Source organism: Podarcis bocagei (genome assembly GCF_964188305.1).
Source record: "Podarcis bocagei genome assembly, chromosome: 5".
Taxonomy (NCBI): domain Eukaryota; kingdom Metazoa; phylum Chordata; class Lepidosauria; order Squamata; family Lacertidae; genus Podarcis; species Podarcis bocagei.
Genome location: NC_138129.1, coordinates 29602732 through 29626123, shown reverse-complemented (window position 1 = coordinate 29626123; position 23392 = coordinate 29602732). Strand labels below are relative to the sequence as shown.

The 23392-nt window shown below is 40.3% G+C and overlaps 1 protein-coding gene across 6 annotated transcripts in view; it reads right to left on the bottom strand.

Annotated features, from left to right (window-relative positions):
* The window catches only part of DLGAP4 (DLG associated protein 4), a 266682-nt gene that overhangs the window by 9416 nt on the left and 233874 nt on the right, over nt 1-23392 (bottom strand). For 5 of the 6 annotated variants that reach the window (XM_081196087.1, XM_081196088.1, XM_081196089.1 and 2 more), the window contains one exon: nt 302-663. In XM_081196087.1, coding sequence (XP_081052213.1) covers nt 302-663 — 362 coding nt within the window. Of the gene's footprint in view, nt 1-301; nt 664-23392 lie in introns of those variants that run through there. The other variant, XM_081196092.1, reaches the window with a different exon arrangement.

Sequence of the window (23392 nt, the reverse complement as noted above, 5' to 3'; positions counted from 1 at the left end):
AACCCTGTGATTCTTTAGCATGTTTGCCCTGTAAACACCTCTCTTTTATGGGCTTCAACAAGTGGACTCGTGGTGCTACCAATACGTGGGGTTATCAAAGAAGAATTTTCCTACAGGCCTGTTCGCTATATATGCCTTAATTAATTCCTTCTCAAGTGCCCCTGGACTTTTATAAAGTCAAAGTTCAGCAGAGGCACACCAAGCGGGCACAGATGCCAGAGCAGTGAAACAAGGATGCACATGTAAAAATGGTTACATTAAAAACATCTTCTAGTGCTAATGAGAACAAACAATTCCATACTTGTATTCCTATAGATGACAGCTTCCTTTTGGGGATATTCTCGACCTTTGGCTCCTCACTTGTCAGGGTCCCCTTGTCGCTCTTCAAGGTTGCATTTTTCTGGGGTAACTCAGGAGGCTCCCTGGCTGGAGGCACAATGCTCCCTCTTGTCACGCTGGGTGGTCTGGTGCTGTCTAAGCTATCCGAAGAATTGCTCAGTCCCGACTGGCTGTTGACCTCGCTCTTGTGGTCCTGGTTGTCCAGGTAGTTGTCTTGTGCCGATTCGGTGCTGCTCTGCACGGTGACAGAGATGAACGGCTTGGAGGTGGTCCGAGGTGGGACTGGTGGCGGTGTCTTTTTATAGCCCACTAGGCATGCCGAACCTGCGACAGCGGCAGCGAGAAAGTGTGGAGGGAGAGAAGGGAAGCAGAAGATGGAAGAGAAAGCAGCAAAAACCCAGTGAGTTGAGAGGAAAGGCAAATTGGTCACAATGTTTAGAGAAGCTAACAAGCATAGATGCAGAATAGGCCAGCCTATGCACGGAGCAGCCCAAAGCACATTAATAGCCAGCACTACCCTGCTGTGAAATTCAAGAGGAACACCAAAACACAGACTGGAAGATAATGGAAAAAGTGGGGAAGAACCCTCCAAAAAGCTATAAAGCAAGCCACACTTGAAAGGGGCTACACAGTAGTGGGGTGGAAGCCTGCAATTTTGCTTTATATATAAGGTCCTGATAAAACCACCTCTTGGTGTTTGAACCCATCAGTGGAAAGTTTCAGTATCTTGACCAACCTGGTACTTGGACCTAGAAAATGAGAAATGCCACAGAAAGATGCTGTGAGACACCAGCCATGCTCACTTTTGTTGAAAAACACTATTTTTGAGAAATAAAGCTCCAGGCTTACTAATAGCCACTTAAATTCTGGAGCTAGAACAACGGGGCATTCCACAACTTTCTTGATGTGGAACATAAACTTCATATAATAAACTTGCTATATAGTTTCAGTAAATAACAAAGCATTTTGTAGCAGCTTAAAGACAAAAGAGCCTAATTGTGTGAGTGGAATGACTTCCATTTACTCAATGGGACTTTCCTCCCTCTCCTCCCTCTTGCATGCCCCATGACCTCCTCAAATCTGCTCCAGAGGGCTGAGGGAACCTCTAAAACAGATTTAGGGGGCACATGGGTGAAGAGAGGGGGTGAACCTTCCATTGTGCAAGGAGAAACCCTTTCTGTGATGGAAAGCTCACCCCAGAGCTACAATGAATACATCTCGAATCCATTTTGATGAGGCCCAAGCTTTTGTGGGCTAGAGTCAGCTTCGTCAGGTGCCAGCTTTCTTTAGCAGTAACTATAGAATCTCTGGTATAGACATCTGATGAAGTGGAATTATAGTTCTTGAAAGCTTATACTTTAATAAAATTCCTAGCTTGAAGGTGTCACAATAATTCATTTTTTTCTATAAAAAGGCAGCTCCTGTCAGAAAGTGATCTCACAAATAAGATGGACTTATAAATAAATAAATAAATAATGCCGTTGACACATCCATATTCTACCAATTTTACATGGACCTGGATCTAAGCTAACTGAAAAGTGATGCACATGTGCTGAAATTTGAGAGCTTAGTGCATACCTGTGGATGGGTGTCGCTGCAAGAGCTTATAAGGTGGATTCAAACTTCCTTTGGCAACAACTACAGAATAGTTGGCATATAAAGTTAACCTAACAATAAAAGTCTTTACTCCTATCTAGGGACTATATTAAAATTACCTATATATTTTAAGCATGAAAACCTGTTTTTATTGTAAACCAGCTTCTTTAATTTTAATATTTTATGGTTTCAAATATGTATTTTGTATATTTTAAACAAGCTATGTGTATTTGAAATTATTTTAATCTTACTTTGTAAGTCAGCTCAAGCATTTTATATAGAAAAATGTAGGATAAGCTACTGTTTTGCTTGTTTACTTCACAACTCTTCAGCCACTCAGTGGCCAACTCATTATGTATAATTATGTCCGAAGGCAGCTAACCTATGTGGTTTTTTTTTGTTGCTGACTTGTTTCAATAAGCCACAGTTAAGATTAACCATAGTTTTTCCAGCTTCAGACGTAAGGCTAAACTATGGTTAGATGAAAAGAGTTTCCTTCTTTGGCTACACTGGAGAAAAAATAGGAGAGGCGGATCATTCAAGCACCAGCCTTGCCTTTTCAACAATAGCCCATAATTTATCAATATGTCCAAACACAACCTCCTAATGCAGTTGATATGAAATACTAGCCCCAAAGTTGTTTCTCTCTGAAGTAGTACCAGAAGACAGAGATGAATAAATGGAGAACATACTTGATATTGTTTGTAAGAATGGTTTGAGTGTAGGCAGTTGTACACTGTGCTTCAGTCCACTGAACTATGTGCATTGCATGTGCATTGCATCCTAATTCTCCCTCTTAGTGGTTAGCTAAAGCAGTCAGTGCTGACAGAAACAGAGTCAAAACAGGACTACAGAGAAACAAGAGGGAGTAAACTGTATACCTGGGTGAACCCCAAGACATACATTAAATTTATTGAGCAATTCTGCCCCCACCCAAAGCCAGTCCAATGAGCATGCTCAGTAGCCACAGAATGTTGCCTGTCCGTTGTAAAAGCAAAAGTGGAAAGGAAAGAACAGAATTATTTGCTAGGTGCAACCATGGCTGCCTAGAAGGAATTCTGAACAGGACACACCTGTGAGAAGAACACACACTGCAATATTTTGTTGCAGGCCACACCTATTTGAAGCCCTCATCTTTTCCCTGGTCTGTTTTCAGCATTCATTAAAAAGCGACCTTGCATTACTCAAAGGGCAGTTATTTACAAGGACTTTCCTAGGCAGATTACATAATGAATACTGATTTTCCTCCTCATAATTAACTCTGAATAAATACTGTTTGTGGATTGTATTGAATATAAACTAAAGAGGAGGGAAATACACCTCAAAAGACTAAGGGAATTCTCACATTGGAAAATGGCACTTGATAGTTTTGTTATGGATGTAAAGCATACACAACTCATCTGCATTGGAAATATTTCTCCTTCCTGGGATGTTAACATAAATAGCCTCCCAATTATTCCTCCTCTTTAAGCCCTAAATGAGCACCTAAAGGGGAAAAATACTAAAATTAGGAAGCCAGAAGTGATTGTCCTTCCTCTCCTCACAGAGCCATCTATCTATTCCTCAGAATAATCTGCTTCAGAGCCCCAGAGGATGTGAGGCCACAAGCCTGTGACAGAACAGCAACAAAAGCATCTCAAACTTTTCATCAAAACATTAATGTCTAGCAAGTGTTTAGCTCAATACACAAGAGTCTGGTAAAATATGGTGTTCAAACTGAAGCCTCGGAAATAATCACCCCTATAGTTTGTACATACATACATACACATACATACATACATACATACATACAGTTTGTTCATACCATAGTATGGACAAATAATGGCTAATCTAATTAGTTTTGTTAGCTATTCTCTAGCATTTAGTAGCTCAGAGGAGCACTTGTCTTATCCTCTATTTCATCTCTAAGTTCCAGAAGGTATCACCACAAGAAATCAGTTACTGAGTAAACCTTTGGTCGACTGCATGCAGTAACAGTCCATCTAGCTTTCTTTCGGGCAGCGGCATTCCAGCATCTTAGGTAAAGGTCATGCGGAGTCTTCCTACCCAATATCCAGGACCTGGAACTGCAGCATCAGACCTGGGATATTTTGCATGCAAAGCAGGTGATCTATTTTGCAATATGAAGTGTACTTTTAGCTGGCAAGAATTGGGTGAAACATTACAGGCTCATGGGACGTTTAAAACTCACAGATTTCCTTCATCAGCACTTGGGGCCATAATGTCAGAAGTTACAGACACGAAGAATTAGTAATCCTGAATTTTTACTTTCTCTTAAGTTTAGATAAGGACAACACTAGACTTATTCCAGTCAAATGAATTTTCTTTTAAACCTATATAAACAGGTTGCTTACTTTTGATATATATGCTGCTTAGCTATCTGTCATTTTTCTGGCAACAGCTATTTTCAGAAAATAGCATTTCAGAAGTTGGTACCATCTATTTCGATTAATTATTTCCAGGCATTCTTGGTTGCCTCCAGTCTTGGCCAACATTCAAAAGCTTGCTGGCAGCTGGCCAAGATTATTTGAATTTGTGTGTGAAGATGTTAAAAAAATGGTTTAATCTTTAAATAGCAGCGACTTCATATTAAACAAGTCAGCACAAGAATGCAGAACTAGTATGTATGTACCACACACCTTTTTTAAACAACAACAACCATAACCAAAGTTATATTTGCATGGTTCTTATTTCTTGAAGTGTTTTACTGTAGCAGAGAACAAACTGGCAGTAGAACTTGACTTTAAATCTAAAAGACTCGTTTGTTGCAAAGCATGGCAAGAACAGCGCTGCAGAGAAAGAAATGGGCTTTTTATCTGGAGCCAAAAGCATCAGTCAGCTTATTGAGGAACATTTGTTTACTTGGGCAAGAACTCAGTCACTCACAATCCAGGAAGACAGACACAGTTATGTGTGATGCTTAGTGCAATGAATGAACAAACAAGGAACCATAATTGTTTCAAAACAATTGCTGACCTGCATTATTCTGTTCTACCCAGTATCACAAACCCTTTGAGTTTGTAATGGTGGGGCACCGATATATTAAAAAGTAGAATACCTGGGATTTAAACCAATCTAGTCCCATGGTGGAAGTGGGATAAAATCAATACATGCTTGACTATTCCAGCATTACTGGATGATTAATTATGATACCAGTTGAGTTCACTAGGTAGTTTCTACACTCTCATCCTTTATAAAGGAGGGACAGATACATGTTGCAAATGGGGGAAAGAGAAAATAAAAAAGAGCAATCCAAATAATCATAGGGATAAGATTCATAGTTTAATCTTAAGCAGTCACCATTACACAATCCAAACCAGGAAAGCACAAGCTACTTGTTTCTCCTGTGTAGTATGTGGAATGATAACATGCACATCTTGCAAAAGCTAATTTACTGATATCTCCTAAAAGCAGTTTGATCACATGCAGTTGACTTTGTAAAATTCCTCAATTCTAAAGGATATTGCAGTTTGATAATGAACTGATAATGTATCTTGCATTACACTTGAGACACAAGAATTTCAAGACATTCTGTCTCCACATGTGCATAGTTTACAAAGCCATGTACTATTTTACACTATTTTACAGAGGACCCACTCATCTCTCCCCAAAAAGCCACACCGAAAGGAAACAAACTATCTAGTTTAAAGACGATCGTAGATACAAGAACACACACGGCTACAAAACAAACTAATACATTTGGGTTATATGGTACTTCAAAAGGCGAAAATGTAAAATTCAGGATGCATGACATTCCAGAATAATTTCTCATGGAACACATTGGCTGCAAAATAACTTTTTTATTGGGTTCATATCAAAATCTGACATATTCAAGAAGGATGTTGTTGTGAGTTTTAGGGCTGGACTTCCAACTTAATTCTACAAAATGGTCCACGCATGATTGAATTGGCAAAAGTTTATTTAACAAGTTAAAAGTAGCCCTTGGGCATATTCAGATTTAACAATGTGAAACCCATTGACCTAAACATATCACTTGCAAAAATACCAAATTTAGACTTTTCCATTTGAAGGGCCTGGGTGTCTTTTATACAGTGTTCCATCTGTTCCACCCTAAGAATTATGTCTGCTCTCCATTAGACACAGCAAAAACACTGCAAAGTATGCTGCAGAATGGATTTCAAGTAAATTACTATCATAATGGCAATTCCCTCAGTACTCACACAGGTAATATTAAGCCATTTTGCAATATTTGCCTCTTAATGCCCTCATCTGTAGAGTTGTACAGTGTTTCACTAAGGCTGTGATCCTAAACACAGCTACTTGACAATAAATTCCATCAAGATTTGCTTCTGACAGGTGTGCTTGGTACCAGTGACAAATCTGGTATAAGGTATTTGATTTCCAGTGACGAGCTGCCCTTTGCTAAGCCTATTACAAGTTAAGATAACATAATGTGCAAGTACTGAGAGAGAGAAGGGACGCGGGTGGCGCTGTGGGCTAAAGCCTCAGCGCCTAGGGCTTGCCGATCGAAAGGTCGGCGGTTCGAATCCCCGCGGCGGGGTGCGCTCCCGCTGCTCGGTCCCAGCGCCTGCCAACCTAGCAGTTCGAAAGCACCCCCGGGTGCAAGTAGATAAATAGGTACCGCTTACCAGCGGGAAGGTAAACGGCGTTCCGTGTGCTGCGCTGGCTCGCCAGTTGCAGCTTTGTCACGCTGGCCACGTGACCCGGAAGTGTCTCCGGACAGCGCTGGCCCCCGGCCAATAGATGTGAGATGGGCGCACAAACCCCAGAGTCTGTCAAGACTGGCCCGTTCGGGCAGGGGTACCTTTACCTTTACCTTTACTGAGAGAGAGACTATTAAGAAGGTCACATTTCACATGGATAATTTGCTCATATTCAAGGGAAATGATAGCCTTCATTCTGATGGGACTGATTTCAGGGAATCCAAATGCTTGCTTGAGCTTGGAACAAACCCATGTACCTTTTAACCCCATGCCACCTTGCAGGCACTTTACTATTTTTTGCTGCAATGGCTTGGTACCCCTTTAATCAGATGCAGATTATTCAAAGATTTGGCTCTGCCTGCAAGTCAGACAAACAGGGTGCACCCTAAGCATTCTTGATTCCATTCATCTTTCAGTGAAGTGGATTGTTAGGCAACTGGTACAGAGGCTGGGAGACTTAATAGAACATTAGAATGCAAAGGTCCTCTTTATAATACAATGTGTTCCTTGTAGCAACCACCCACAGAGATGGATACAAGGTGGCAAGTGCTTAAAAGGTGTGCTGGTTTGTTGTGTGGTCTAAACAAGCTAGTGTTATATTGAATGTACACTGAGTTTCTCTTTCCATGTTCTTCTATCCACCATGGCAGAAGAGAGGCAGAAACATTCATTTGAGCCTTGCCCATGAAACACCCAATGCAAGTATGGTACATCTGTACTAGAGAACAACAATTCATTAATCAAAAATGATTTCTAAAAACTATTTTGGAAGGCGCACACAAAATTGGGTTTAGATTTAAATAAATGTTTCTATGGCAATAGCTACTCTCTCAAAATAGAATTTTATTGCTCACTATGAAACACAGGAATGATTGCAGCTTTCTAAATTTAGACAGGGGACTAAGATAATCAATTCCATTTTAGAATAATCCATATTTTTTCAGTGATGAAAAGATCTCTGCTTGTTCAGCCTTTGAATGCCTGAGCCTCTACTGAGAATACTGGCTGAAAAGTCTTTAAATATATTTTAAATTCATTAATTATCTGCAATATGCAGCACCTTAAAAAAAAAAAAGTCTGTTCCCTAAAGCACATAAATGAGATTCAGGACTGGTGACGTTTGCCTTTGTACAGGGCAAAGCTGCAAAAATTGTTTGCTTCTGTTGCTACAACATCAAAGGAGGAATAGTAATCAGTATGCAGCCCAAGACACCTCTATTCCCAATTAGTGATGACAGCAGTTCTAGAAATTGTGATGACAGCACAGAGCATAAGTAACAAGATTCTGTGAGAAGCAAAGAAACTGGGAATGTATAGATGAAATACTGGGTTGGATTCCAAAATCCAGTCAGTGGAGTTGTTCTGATGTAAAAGGCACCACTGGTGTCTGTAATGCAAATGGAAAGGAGGCATTGTACTGACAATTCACCCCCTCCATTACAGCACCCCCATCACCTCTTACGCTGTGCTGGAGCGTCCACCAACCTTTCAAAGCAGATGGGTGTGTGTTCAAGGGGTGGTGTTGATAAAATCAGTGAGAAATAGCACCTAGCACCTTCCATTAGTTGATCCTCCACTGGATCAAAGACCAGTCATGGAAGGAGTCCTGTGACTGAAAGGGCAGCTTTGGATCCATTCTGCTATATAACCTTATACTTCCCCCACTGCAGCCTACCATCTCATAATTTCCAAATGGATGAGAAGATTCAACAATCCCAAGCAGCAGCTGCTACTAAGAATACAAGTCAGTTTCTTTAAATCAATTTTTTCCCATTTTGCTACGCTAACTAATGTTGGATAATGGCTACGTTTCACCTTAAGGCAATTAGCAACATCTCCTTATTTTTGGAACAGAAGATCAATAAATCCTAATACTTATAAAAGTTTCTCTTCTTCTATCTTTACAGGCAACATATTTTATTTTCCTCTGGGAGCTCCCACAATAATTTCATCAGCCTACAAAAGGAACTGACCTACATTCTGCCTCTCCCGTTGCTAGGGCCTATATCAGGTTTCTTAACAGCTAACTCTTATTTCGGCTACCTTGATTTCTTTTTCTGGAATATCTATTTGCCATTGTTTAAAAAAAGAGAAACAAGCCAGCACTTTTGAATTATTCCCAAGGAAGTTGGCCGCAAGCAAAGGAATATTCATAGTAAATCTTTGTTTCTATTATCAACACACCTATTTTCATTACTTTGGAAGAAATGCCATATCAGTATTATTTGGGGATGGAGGTTATACCTTGGAGTAGATGGTGGGCGGTGCAAGTGTAATTTTTGTATGAAGAGGGATGCATGTAAGGAAAACCAGTGTGGCGTAGTATTTAACAAGTGGGACTAGGAGTGAGGAGACCCAGATTCAAATCCTCTCTCAACCATGAAGTTCACTGGGTGCCTTTTGGACCAGCTGTTCTCCATAACATTCCTTGGTGGTTGGTCAGGCTGGGAAAACAACAGAGTAGGAGATGGGGAGAAGAAGAAAAGGCTGCATACTACATCTTGAGCTCTTTAGAGTAAGGGCAGCATAAAAATGTAATTAAGTAAAATACTGTCCACCTACAGTAAAATGGGCTGGAAAAGAAGAAAGGAAAGAACTGGGAGCTCGCTTAAGAGTGTGCTCTTGATTCTTTCATTTTAAGTTGGGTAACCTGATATCATGGTGATGTCATGCGACTGACAGGTGGATGGTGCCACCCACTTGTCAAAATAGCCACAGGGGTGGGGGAGCTCTTCTGGCTCACTGGCCAAATCCTGTTCCCCACTGCTGATCTAGCTCTTCCTCCAACAGTGCTAACACACACCAATGTGATCTTTTAATGCATAATAGCAGTGAGCTGGCTCTGTCCCAACCATGAGTCACTCTAAACACAGGATGAAAGAAGCTTCACTTGGATGCCCGGAAAGGAAAAGAAAAGCTGCTGGAGGGAGCTGATGTTTTGAACAGTTACTTACAGGATATCATAATTTGCTCGATGAACTCTACTCAGCTGATTTCAATGTCCTCTGCAGCAGGTATCTTCAACCTTTTTAGACTCATGGTCCACTTTTAACCCAAACATACATGCAACTGACACTCAGCTTTCTCAAATTCAGGTGCAGCTGCTGGTGTCCTAAACCAGTGCCTGGGCATGGTAATGGACTGTATGAAGGCAAATGAACTGAAACTCAATCCAGACACAATTGAGATAATGTTGGTGGGTGATTCATCACCTGAGTGAATGGCTTTCAGACCTATTCTGAAGGGGGCTGTACTACGCGCTAAAGAATATCAGATACACAGTTTATAGGTGCTTATTCATCCAGCATTGCCATTACAGTCCTGAGTGGCCTCTGTTGCCTGGAGTATCTTTTATCGGCTATTACCATATGTAAATTGAGATAACGTAGCTACAATTAACCATGCATTGACAACCCATCTATATTTCAGTGAGTTGTACAAATGGCTGCTTCTGTTTTTTACAAGGGGCTGCTTTTGAAAACAATTTGGAAACTGCACTTAATCCAAAATAGGCCTGTATCATTATTAACTGGACAATTAGCTCATATTATGCTAGTGCTTCATTAGCAGCACCAATTGCCAAGCCTGTCTCCAGACACAGTTAAAAGTGTCGGGCAACTGAAACCTCAAGATCTGCTCCAGGTGGCTGTCAAGGAGTGGGCCTTCTTAGTGCTAGGATTCCTGTTCTATAACACCCTTCCCACAGAAGCTCATCTGGCACCTTCTTTAAGTGCATGCAGGTGAAGACTTTTCTCCCAGGGTTTAAAATCCAATTTTAAAGTATTTAACTAAAAATATACAGCACATAAACAGTGGTTAACTGTTTCTATTATCCTCTCTGTTGGAAAATGTTTATGCTGCAGACTGTTGATTTTAATACTTTGTGTTTATAGTATTTTATCATTTGCATTGTGAGCTTAGGAAAGAAAAAAAGTGTTATTGGGTAATGTTATATAATCACAGGAATAAATGCTCTCTGAATAAACACTCTGAACAAACATTGCATAGTGTGGAAACATTATAGACCACAGCTGAAAAATCATGCCACCAGCATATTAAGATAGCAAGTGAACAATTTTGGCAGAAGAGAGCAGATAAAATTCTTAAATCATATGCCATTAACCTTCAGGGGCTTGCTTTTTCATTCTGGACTACGTGTTTAAACTCTGCTCAGTAAGGAACCCAAAGAATGACTACGCTAGGACAATTTTCTCCTTGGGAAGGAGTGTCACAATTAATAAGAAACTATTTAGACATTCAAGCTACCAAGCCATCACCTGGAACACAGTTATTCAAAGAGCAAACACTAAATTTTATTTTTCTAATATTGGAAGCCCTTTTGCATCCACCCTATTAATTTAGAGCAGGTTTACAATCTGCAAGCTGCTCTGAGGACTGTGGTTCTCACTTGGAATCCTAGTTTAAGTTAGCATTTCACACGAAACAACGTTGCAAATACCAGAGGAGCTGACTCAGCATTGCCTTTGTTAAATTAAATGCAAAGTTTCCCTTGCTTGCCACAGTTTGAGTGATCACCCATTATATGCCCTGTACAGAACCAAGGAGTGTAATTGTATCCGATGTGGCTTTTGCTCATGAAAAACTATCAAGGGTGAAGAATTTTGCATCAAAGCCAGAGCTTCCTTTCCCTAATCTCCAGAAAGGAAAACTACAGACAGATGGGTCCAGTCAACAGCAGGAAAGCACGAGTCAGTTTCTAGGAAACCACATTAAATTTAATTAGCCATTGCTTCCCTATAATTGGGGAGAAAGTAGAGAAGTTTTAGATCCCTGCATTCCATATACTCTCAGTTGATAGATATTACAATTTATAGAGATCAGCAAGGGAACATTTTCCTCTGCAAGAAAAAAAATACTGACTTTTGCATTCTTTAAGAAATCAGCATTAACAGTTTTCATTGGGAGTTATGATGAAATTTCCTTTTGTAAGTTTGGATCATACTTTGCTACGATTTTGATCTTTATTGTGGTGCTCATGTTTTGGTGGGGAGGGGCAGAATTTGTTATTTTTAAAGTAGTGCTGGATGAGCTGTTTTAGGAACTTTATTATTCTCTTGGTTATTTTTTTCTGATTTTAGCTTTTTTCATTTTATGTAATTGCTGATTTGCTTTAAGGCATCTTTTTGTATAAAGCAACTAATACAATAAATAATAATTATCCTTGCTTCAGACATGCAGAAAGAAACCTTCTAATACTATAGAATGATTTGAAACAGTCATAGACCAGCATTGTTTTGCAGTAAATGCAGCAAATGTTCAGCCCCCTACTCCATTCCCAATGACACAAAGATACTGAAAGCTTGAGTTGAGCAGTCTCCAGCAAAAATTTACTATGTGAGCCAGACATATTAGAAATGTGCAATTTAAAGCAACACATATCTGGGTAGGAAATATGAATGTCAGATTCTGATTGCAGAGACACATTTTTCCACTACCCAGCATTATTCTAAGCATTCTACACTGGACAACAGAACATGAAAGGGAGGTATTTTCTTGAGTGTTTTATTTGTGCCCCAGGAAAAGTTTTCATATATTTTTAAAATAACAAGGTTTAATGTACAATCCAAGTTTCAACTAACAAAAGACAAGCATCAGATAAAAGCTTTTCCCAAGCATACCTAAGACTATGACTATATCCCAAATGGCAACAAGCCAAATCTTTTTACAGCCCAATTTCTCCTTTACATGTGACTAGTACAAAACGTTTCCCTAGATTCAAAACATTAAGACTCTCTGCTTCAAAGTTTCAGACAGGAGAATCTTACAGACGTTCAGCCAAGTAATTAGAAATGCTTTACATATGTGCCTATGGAAGATGCTCAAACATGTTTAGTGCACTTCCAGTCAAAGCAACAAACTCATTTGCACAATGCACAAGCCTGAGCTACAGCTGTTTTTGAAGATATAACACTAAACAGCAAAAGGCTGGCAGTAAGCAAACGCTAACAAATGTTTCTACTGCCTCAGTCAATTTAGGGGATCCAGCTAAGTAGGAAATTAGACTGAAAGGTCATTTCCTCAATGTGACATTCCTGAGACTATTATGTGTCTACTTTTTTCATTCCAATGGTCGAGTCAGATCCTCCCCCCTTCCTTTTCTGGTAATGGGCTTTCATCCTGCCATTATGAATTTGGAGTCTGTTCCTTGAGTTACTAATTTTTTAGACTTTCATAAAGAGCAAGTAGCTTCTAAGAAGTTTTGCCACCACCGCCATTTAACCTTCAACATAAAAGGAGCTTTTAAATCCAGAGTGAATCTGCCTCAAACATTCTCAAACATTAAGTCAGAAAGGCTAAACTAGAGCCTACAGTTATTCACAAATTTTGTTTGCAGAGGCATATACATAGCAAAAAAGAACAAAGCATTGCAGTTAACTTCAGAATGAACAAAGAACTTGCTGCAAACCATTTTGAAAGCCAACACGACCTGTTTCTTCACGTGTAAACGTTACAATTTTTGAGAGTAGCTCCCTCTTTTCTCATTTAGTTAAGAAAACTCAGACAAAACAGGTTTATTTTCAATATTCATATAATCACAGAATTGTAGTATTGCAAGGGACCCAAAGGGAGCTCAACAGCTTTCAGAATGCTAGTCTGGTGATTTATTTATCCTCCACCACTGCAGCTTTCCTTTTGGAACTATAAACTATCAAGACATCTATCTAAATGTCTGTGCATTTCCACACAAAGCTATCAAACCTTGCTCTTGTACTCCAAAATAAAACACAAAAGAAGGTTTTTTCTTAACCTGAACATACAGGCACACAACACAAAGCAAAACAAAAAGAGGCAATGTATAGGATAGGTCTGCCTCAAGACTCAGCTTGATACATGGATAGTTAAGAAACTCTGAAGATAGCACCACAAAACTGTAGCTATTGAAAATGTAGGCTCACCTAAACTTGGAACTTACCAGTGTCACTCGGGATGAGAAACTAGCAAGAAAGCAACAGAAAACCTCAGCCCTATAAACAGCTACATTGCTATCTCCAAGGAGACCATCAGCAACATAATAATGAGACTACAGTGACCAACAGCTGTGATGTATCCTTTATTTTCTTTCTAAAAAGAAGAATAAGAAAGGAGATGGCTATTTGCTTCTTGCCAGTGACTTCCCTTCCTCTTCCCACCCCATGCACACTGAAAATTATCTTCCAGTCACCTAGCTACAGAAATAAATGTAGACACCACCACCCCAAAATCAGAAATAGGAATTGTACTTCATCCAGCACCTTCCACAAAGAAAAGTACATGAATGTTTCTTTTGAAACAAGTTATCACACTTAGCTATACATAGGAGCAGAGTGGTTCATTTCCAAAATGGCTTTACTTAATATCATATCAACCATTTTAAAGATTTGTTGCCAAATGCTTTTTCAGCCAGGCAACAGCATATCACAATGGTTTGCAAGCCGTGGCTTTTATGCCAAGAGCTGTTCCTCCAAGACAATAGATAAGGAGAAAGCAGACAGGCATTACCTACTATGTGCTCATCATACCTTCCCTCCACCCATTTAAGTGCCACCTTATGTTCTGTGTGACACAACACTATATAAATGTGGCTTTACTAACCTGGTGCCTGCCGTATGCTTTGAACTACAACTCTTACAGCACAGCTGGGGCTGATATGAGTTGTAGTCCAAAACACATGGAGGGCACCAGGTTGGCAAAGACTGATCTGAATGCTAACAGATGTTTCTTGGCATTAAGATACAACCTGTTGTGCAGGAATCAAACTCTGAGCCTGGTTATACCATGGCACAGTAGTCAGAGCCCAAACATTCCGTTTCTGGCACAATTCATAGATCACTTGAAGATTCTATTAATAGTTTAGACAAGAATGTTATATGCAAGTTATGCTTGCAGAGAACCAACATCCCAAATAACTTGACTTTTAAACATTCAGTACAAAAAGCTTCTGGGAGATACCAATTGCTTCCATACAGGAATCTCTCCCTCTGTTTATGGATATAATGGGGGTGGGGGTGGTTAGAGGCACTAAAATATTGCCAGTTTTCACAACTGTCTAGAATGGCGCTTATTAAATGCAAATGAGAGATACTTTTTATGGATACACCCTTAAATACTGTATACAAATCTAAACAGTTACTGACTGGATCATTCCTTTTTCCAAAATACTACTTTTCAGTACATGTGTACTTAATATAAATAAAGAAGTGAACAGGAGATGGGTGAAGTAGAGAGACACATCTTGTTAACTAAAACCTGTATCTCCAGGAGAGTTTGAAAGATGCATTAGGAAAAACATCAAATTTGTTTTCTTGGGCATGTGCCTGCACATTACAGACATGCACTTTGATCAGTTTTCTAGACTCTTCCCTGAAGTCACCTAAAGAATTAAACACAGAGGAATGTAACATGATAAAGTCACTAAGCAGCTTGTGAAAAGCGACTGAAAGACAAAATACTGCCAAGCATACTTTTGGAAACACAGGATATATGGAATTCAAAAGACAAGAGGAAATATGTTGTTTTAGGGCTGGTGGAATGAGACCATTTCAGTTGGGCTTTCCAATTCTTGCGGGTTTCAGAATGACATAAAACTGCTGAAATCCCTTGAAGTGTCTTTGTTCCCAGCTACAACTATATGCTATCTCTTGGCCAACCAAATGGTTGGTACATTCCAAGAAATACAAACTGGGTTCCAGATGGCTGTTGCTTAGCAGCAGCCCACATGCTTAGTTGCTCAGGGAACAGGTTCCTTGCATTCTCATTAGACAGCTGCCTACTGAAACTGCTACGTAGTCCTGTCTGGGAAGATTTCTCATACTCAGCTACAAGCTGAGACAAGGATTTCAGTTAGAGCTACAGAATATGAATACAGCAAGTTAAAAAAAGGACTCCAAAGCAATCATCTGACCTCAAAATGGTTTTAAAACTTGGACATGCATCTTATTTCATCTTACAAAGCAAAATGGAACAACGTTGCCACCAACATCTATTAAACACTCCAGACTGGAGAGTGTGTGATAGAATTTGCCTGTAACAACGCATTATTCATCCAAACAAAAAACCAAAATAGCAACATGTTTGCCTGGAGCTATAAGCACTGATGATCAAAATGTTTTCAAAATATGGGAGTATCACCATGAGGAGACTCGGAAGACAAAGCGCTCCTAGGATTATTTGGCATCAAGATTTGCTAGCTTGCATCATATATGATATTTACAATTTTCAGTGCAACATAACTGTGAAATGTTTGATATCCAATGAAGGACAACAGTGTTGAAAACAACTTTTTTTTCATTCCATTCCAGACTGATCCTCTAATGCATGCAGATGCAGGATGAAAGATAGACAACAGGACTTTGACTAGAGCCTCCTTCATAGAGGTGGTAACATATATGCTTTCTGAGCACAAAAGGGCAACAGCATAGAGTACTGGACACAGTTCATAGACAACTTAAACACCAGACAGGACTGATTCAGTGTATTACTCACCCATAGTATTACTTGGTTAAATCAAAAACCCTAGAATTCCTTTTATTTTCTGTCATACATATGAGATACAGGGCTAATACCTTTAAAATTATCTTAACAATTATTTCCATAATGGGTCTTTAAACCAAGTTACTCAGTATTTGTTCAAAAACCTTTATTTGCATAAAATACCCTCAGTTCATCAACAGCAGCATCTGAGTTTTTCGCATTGGTGTCCAATTAAGCACCCCATACTTAGAATTACGTGTCAAGTTTCCATGTCCCATTACACTACTGAGGATAACACAACTGAATACTAGGAAACCAGGTTTACAGATTTAAGACGCACAGCGAGAAGAGAAAGGAAAACACTGCAATTTGATCTTGGATGCCTTCATGCAGTTTCCTTACCAACTAAAGTTCTCATGAAAGTTAACTTTAGGCCAGTGTTTCCCAACCACTGTTCCGCGGCACACTAGTGTGCCGCGAGATGTTGCCTGGTGTGCCGCGAGATGTTGCCTGGAGGGAGGCGGGCGAGTCGGGCGGCGAGAGGCGGGGCGGCGGCGGCGAGGAGAGGCTGCCCAGCGCGGGGCTCTCGCCGTCTGCCTGCCTGCGAGCTCGGCGGGCAGCGCCTCCGTCCGCAGCGCCCGCCTCGCGGCTCTCATTCCCTGCCAAAGCTCACCCAGCCAAGCCGCGCTCTCCTTCCTGCCTCGCTTTGCTGCCTCCTCCCCCCCCCCCAAAGCTTGGAGGTTCCCCGGCAAGGGGGAGGAAAAAAAATTGAAACTTACACTTTCGTGCGTCCCTCCCGGTGTGACGCTGCGCGCTGACGTCACGGGGCTGTAATGGTGGTGTGCCTCGAGATTTTTTTCATCAAACAAGTGTGCCTTTGCCCAAAAAAGGTTGGGAAACACTGCTTTAGGCGACAACGCTACCCACAGTTACATGGGAGTAAGCCTCATTGAATTTAAATAGGAGTTACCTCCAGGTATATAATGCATTAGATTGTAGATGTAATCAATAAGAAGAACTCCAAAAGTGCTTAGTAGTCTTCTGCTTTTAGAGCAAATGTTGAAAAATTAATATTGCTGCTTGGTGCATTCAGTGGGTTTCTGTCGAGACTTCAGTACGATCATTGTTCCCTTTCTCCAACAACCTAGTGTATGCCCACTGCATGTTTGGAGGTGCATGTCTCCCCTCTACATTTTACATACTGACCACAGCAAATGCTGGTGGACACACAATGTCCATTACAGAAGCGTAAAACTAATGGAAACAAGTTATTTGGAACTACACTGGATACAACCCAAAGTTTCCAAATATAGAAAAAGTGTAGAGATAGTCTATGCCTAGCCTGAAAATGATAGTATTATTTCTAATGGACAGTGCTTACGACTAAGCGCCAGTCAAGTGCCCAATGGATTGAGAGCCTGAAATTGCAGAAAGAGGTATGTCTTACCTTTTAAGCATCAAGCAATAGGAAAAAACTGTAACTAATGCAACTAATCCTACTATCACACTGAATGACATCCAGCAGATTTTCAAAATATATTCAACTGGAAGTAATACTTATGAGAGTTCTTCATGCAAGAGAAACACATCAAAGAGCTTTGCCAGAAAAATAGCATTGCAAGGTCCTTGAGAATGAAAATGAAACCCATTTGTCCGCTAATTTTACATAGCATTTGTTCATTTTGAGAATGCAAACAAATTAAAAATACAATCTCATCCAAGGGAATACAAGTTAGAATTGAAGAGTCTTGAACTATGGATTCTTTCATAGTGTGGGAAGGCAGAGGTGGGCATGATTCATGTAAAGGGCTTTTTAATCAGTTCCCACTCTGGATGGTTTTTAGAAACAGCATTCTTTTAAAAATAAAAAGAATAAGCAGGAGTTTCTTCATGTTATTATTAGGGAAGCCCATCAAAAGCGATTTCCTTTTGTTTGGGGCTTGCTTCCTGACTCACCTCTGATCCTTGTTTGTGAGAAGTGCTAAGAGGTTGGGAACCCCAGATTAGATCAAGACCACATGGTGCAGGCTTTTAAAAAAATCTTCTCTCCTGTGCCATTTTCCTTATCTAACTTGTTCTCCCTCTTGAAGCAAAGGCATATGTTCCTTGCCCCACCCCAGGCAAATGCTAGCATGGGAGCAGGCAACTTATATTGTGAAAATACAAGATAGATTTAAAACCTTGCCAGTACTACAGCCTCAATCGAATGGGAATGGGGGCTTCCCCATGGCTGCATTTTAACTCAAAACCACAGGAGAAGTTGTTGATAAATGGCAACTATACTATCTCTTAAATTTCCTAGTATGTGGATACTGTTTGTTATTGTAACTTCTTTTTTCTATTTATAATTTGTGTTTAGAAAATTCAATAAATGTGTTTGTGGAGGGAAGCACAGAGGAAATCTGATCGTGGATCTCCCACTGCCTTGTGTAGTTTGGTCTTCACAATGCCTTTTCATCTTATTAAAAATGATATGAACCAATATTATTTAATAATCTTTTGAACATATGCCCACGTCACACAATTTGGAATGCGGAGTTTTCCATGTTAGACTGGAATAACAAGAATGTAAAGTGATGACAGCATCAAAGTAAAATTGCTCTAAGCTCCTATATATGCATGCACCCCAACTATGCTAGAATGTTTTTGAAGTTGGTTCCCAGCCAAAATGTGCCAAATTCAAGTTCAAACTAGCTGAGAGGGGGAAAACAGAGTGGTGTGATGTATGCATCACTTTGCTAAGGCACAATACCTGTTATTCTTAAGGAGGAGGTAAAGTAACACCCTGGACCCAGGGTATTTGACAGCTACTGTCTAGTTGCCGATACACCCTTTTGGGATAAAAAAATCCCTTCCAGTAGCACCTTAAAGACCAACTAAGTTAGTTCTTGGTAAGTTAGTTCCCAACCCTTTTGGGAGATAGTGACTGAGAGGGCAGTGACAACCCAACCCAAGCACTTGGAAGAAACCAGTTATCTGGACTCATTTCACTCTGAGTTCACACCTGGTTTTGGAAGTGAATCAGCATTGGTTACCCTGACAGGGACATGGTAGTGCAACCCTGGCATTTTGCTTGAGCTCTCAGTAGCTTTTGCTAACGTAGTCACTGTATCATGCTGGACTTGCTCAGACGGTTGGAAGTAGGAAACACTGTGTTACAGTGGTTCTGCTCCTACTTTTAGGGTTGGTATCAGAGTAGCACTGGATGATTGTACCTTGGCGGCTCAGCTATGGAGTAAAACAGAGTCCCATATCATCTTCAGTGCTGTTCAGCGTCCATATGAAACTGCTAGAAGCCGTCATTAGAGGATCTGAAGCACAACAACATCATTATAGTGATAATACTCAGCTTGATTTCTCCATCTGAATCAGGCATGGCCATACAAGTTCTGGATTGGTGTCTGGATGTGGATTGGTGTTTGGGCACAGCAATGGGCTAGATAAGGGTCAATAACCTGACGTTGAATGCTGGCAAGGGTTCTGAAGGAGTAGGTATGTAGTCTGGGGGTGCTCCAGGAACTATTTTTGACTTGGAAAGCCCAAGTGGCTGTAGTGGATAAAAGCATCTTTTACCAGCTTAGTGAACTATGCATACACAACCTCAAGACTTGATTCCAATTTGCTAATGGGCCAGGTTTAAGGTTTGGTATCAACCTACAAAGCCTTAAATAATTTGGGACTAGGAATCCAAAGGAACGCCTTCTCCTGTACAGACCTTCCTGGTCATTAGGGCCATCTGCTGAGATCTTCATGGTTATGTGGAAGCTCATCTTGCAGCAACCAGGAAGAGGGCTTTCCCCCCCTGTGCATTGACAGTGCATGCTGAAACTATATGTCTTTACTGAAGGCTTTGCTGGCTATTGACAGCAGTCATTTGTCATAATTTTTATGTTATATTTTGAACTGCCTACCAAAGCTGTTACGTTTATTTTGCTGTTATTGTATTTTAATGGATTTTATTGTAAGCTGCCATGAGATGTTTTTATGATATGTGGTATGCAAATAGATTAATGGATGCAAGGTCAGAAAATGGGGAATGTCCTGGTGTCAGCTTCTTGGACTCTTCATCAGATTCCCCCCCCCCCACATACAGAAGTGCAGGAAGACACCTGGTCATATCAGCGACTTTAACTCCCAAGACACTCCTGCAGGGACCCTGGGAAGCCAGCTGTGGATGTTATACAATCCATGACATCTTCCAACCCTTCTGTGACCTATATGGATGAGAAAACCAGCACAGTCTGAAGAATCTGGTACATGTAGGGTGTATAGATTTGATGCACTGCACCAGTGTCACAGACCCCCAAGACAAACACGGATGCAGTTTATTTAAATTCCTTCTACCTCTCTAATAAAAGGGTATTAATAGGCCAATTATTCCCTATAACTCACTTTTCTAGCTTCGTTACCCAAGATTGAAAAAATGAATAAGCCAGTTTTTACAACCACACTAGCTCATCCTTTACGACATGCAGCAAGTCAAATCACATTAGCGTCTGTGACCTCATCACATTACACAGGTCTTGGCAGAGAGTCCAATTCATCATGTGAGTAAACATGACGGCTGCAGACTCCGAGATACTTATACAAGGATTGTTGAAAGGAAGTGAATAGGAAGTGCTTCTACCGTGTCCTACGCTCTTCAACAAGTGAAAATGAAAACTTGGAAGAGCTTAGCAAGTCTGCTACTAGTCTGTACAGAGGCCAAAGTCAATCGTGTATCAAATGCTGCCACTGGAACTCAGCCTAACAGATATTTAAGACAGTGCACAAACAAATGTTTGTTAACAGAGCTTCAGTCAATAAACAGCAGCTGAAGGTTTTTGAGCTTCTGCCACCTTCAGTAAGCATAGCCGCAAAAATAGAGGACATCTAATATTTGCCAAAGTGTGTAAGGCCTCCACCCAGCCCAAAAGTGTGTAAGTGCCTCCACCCAGCGCAAATTCCAGAGTTTGGGAAGAGAACTGCAACTTGGCTAGATACCATATTTAATTCCATTGAACCCACTGAACCATTTCTGCAATTTTGCAAAACCAGTCTAAAATGAGAAAAAGCTTAGATGCAGAACCAGACACCTCCTGTTCTACACATTCAATGATACCACAAGTTTGTGACATGACATCACTAACTGTTTCTGTAGCAACTGTTTCCGACAGAAATGAATCAGTCAAACAGGAGGTGGCCAATTAGAGAGCAGTAGAACAGGCTTTATAGGCACACAAAGACTTTGTAACTGACAAAAATAGGAAAGCAAATTATAGAACGTACAAATAACTTAATGAGCTCAATCTAATGGGTTTCAGGAATGCCTGCTATATTTAGATCTGCCCAACTGTATCTTAAAAACCAAAACAAAAACAGTGTTCCATAATGGAAATGGTAAAAGCTTTAAAATACATTACTAGTTCCTGTAAGCGCTCTCTCTCTCGCTCTCTCTCTCTCTCTCTGTGTGTGTGTGTGTGTACACACACACACACACACACACACAAAAAAAAAAACATACACAGAATACATGGAAATCTCTATAGTCTTTGTGGGGGAAAATCCCCTGGCTAGGAGAGCAAGAAACAACCTCCTTTTCTCTGAATTCTGATTTCAAAGAATTTTTTTAAATTAAAAACTACATACTTCCTAAATTCGTTTCCTTGGGGTTTTGGGGTGAGGAGGGAAGGGAACAATGCCAATATATTAATCAGTACTGTTCTATGCCAAGTGAGCAAATAGCAGGTCCAAGCATTTCAAAGCATGAGTATAGAAATTAAAGTAGTATTTTCTTGTGCACAAGAGTTGCCTGGCACAGTGTCCTCTTTACAGCTACAGGCTGGGACCTACAAGGCAGAGAAAAAGCCACAGCAGTAGAACAGTAGGATGCTCCACGGAATTGGAGAAGGGCTGAGTGGGAGAAGACGAATGTGCTGCTCAGATGAGCTGATGATGAGCCAGGCATAGGCCCCTAAATCCGGATTCTGATATGCAGCTCTTAAGCTTAAGAATCTGGGGAATCACAACAAAAATCAACCCATAATAAAATACCCAACAAGAATACGATCCCCAAGATATACTACTGAAATAGTTTTGAGGAAGGCAGAATAAAGAGGCAGACTGAACCAATGGACTGCACTATCATAACTTATACCACACTGACTCTTCTCAATCCACAAACTCTGTCTTGCTCTGTCTTTAGTAGATGAGATTGCTTATACTACTCTTGTGTTCCATGGACACATGCAGGTGAGCAAAGCGTTTTTGAGGATGGTAATGTGCTTAAAAGCAACAACACAACAGACTTCAATAGTACTGCAGCACCTCAAAAGTGTCACCAATGAAGGCTTCTGATAAAATGCTAAAGTCTTCTAAAGCTGAGAAACACCATGCAAATCTTATTTTATAATAAGTGTGTGTATTGAATGAGAGAGTACACCCTCAAGAACCCAAGATCCAGTAGAGAAAAGACAGAAACAGGACTATGCTCCTGTTTAGTTTTAGTAGCTCTAGCCAAAAGCTATACCTCACAACAAGTAATTAGGATGTTAAGACCTCAGGGTGGAGTAGCAACTGTGTGCTGCACAGGGTTGGGCAAGGAAAAAACCCATTTCATGTATTGGCTATAAAGGACATACTTTGCAGCTAAAATTCAAGTTCATACAATGCTAATTTCAGATTGTCTGGAAGTTTAGCTCACATAATTGTAGGCTCTCACTTGTTCAGTTCTCAAGAGCTCTGGACTACAAGGCAGACTTATTTCAACAGCATCAAACATACCTGAAAGTATCTGCAGGAAAGTGTTATGGGTATGAGAAATCCCATTAGGAATAGTGTTGGTCTACATAGGAAATTTATTTTGAGTTATCACAACCAAAACTTTGGAGACAACATCCTGTAGTACAGAAGTTTCACAGTGCAAGGGGGAGCAGTTAAGGCAGTGTATAAAAGTAACAGAAGAAAAGCTGGAGCGAATTAATGCAAAAGGTACAGTGTTAATGCTCCTTTTATGAGCCTATGACTTTTTTGTCCTATCCAATGATGAGAGGGAAGAAAGAACTGAAGGAATACAGAAACACTTACCTTATTTAATGATCTGTTCACAGACACTCAATCAAAGGGAGTGTAGCTAGAAATAGAAACTGCAGAAGAAAGCAGCCTCCATACCTGAGATTGACAAAAATTACTTAAAAGCAAACTCAGCCGTCATAAAGGACTAGCCCAGTTCTGTCTTTGGACTCAAAAATATACCTCAAAGCTTGTGCTAATGAATAATGAGACACTACAGTGGTGCCTTGCAAGACGAAAAGAATTCGTTC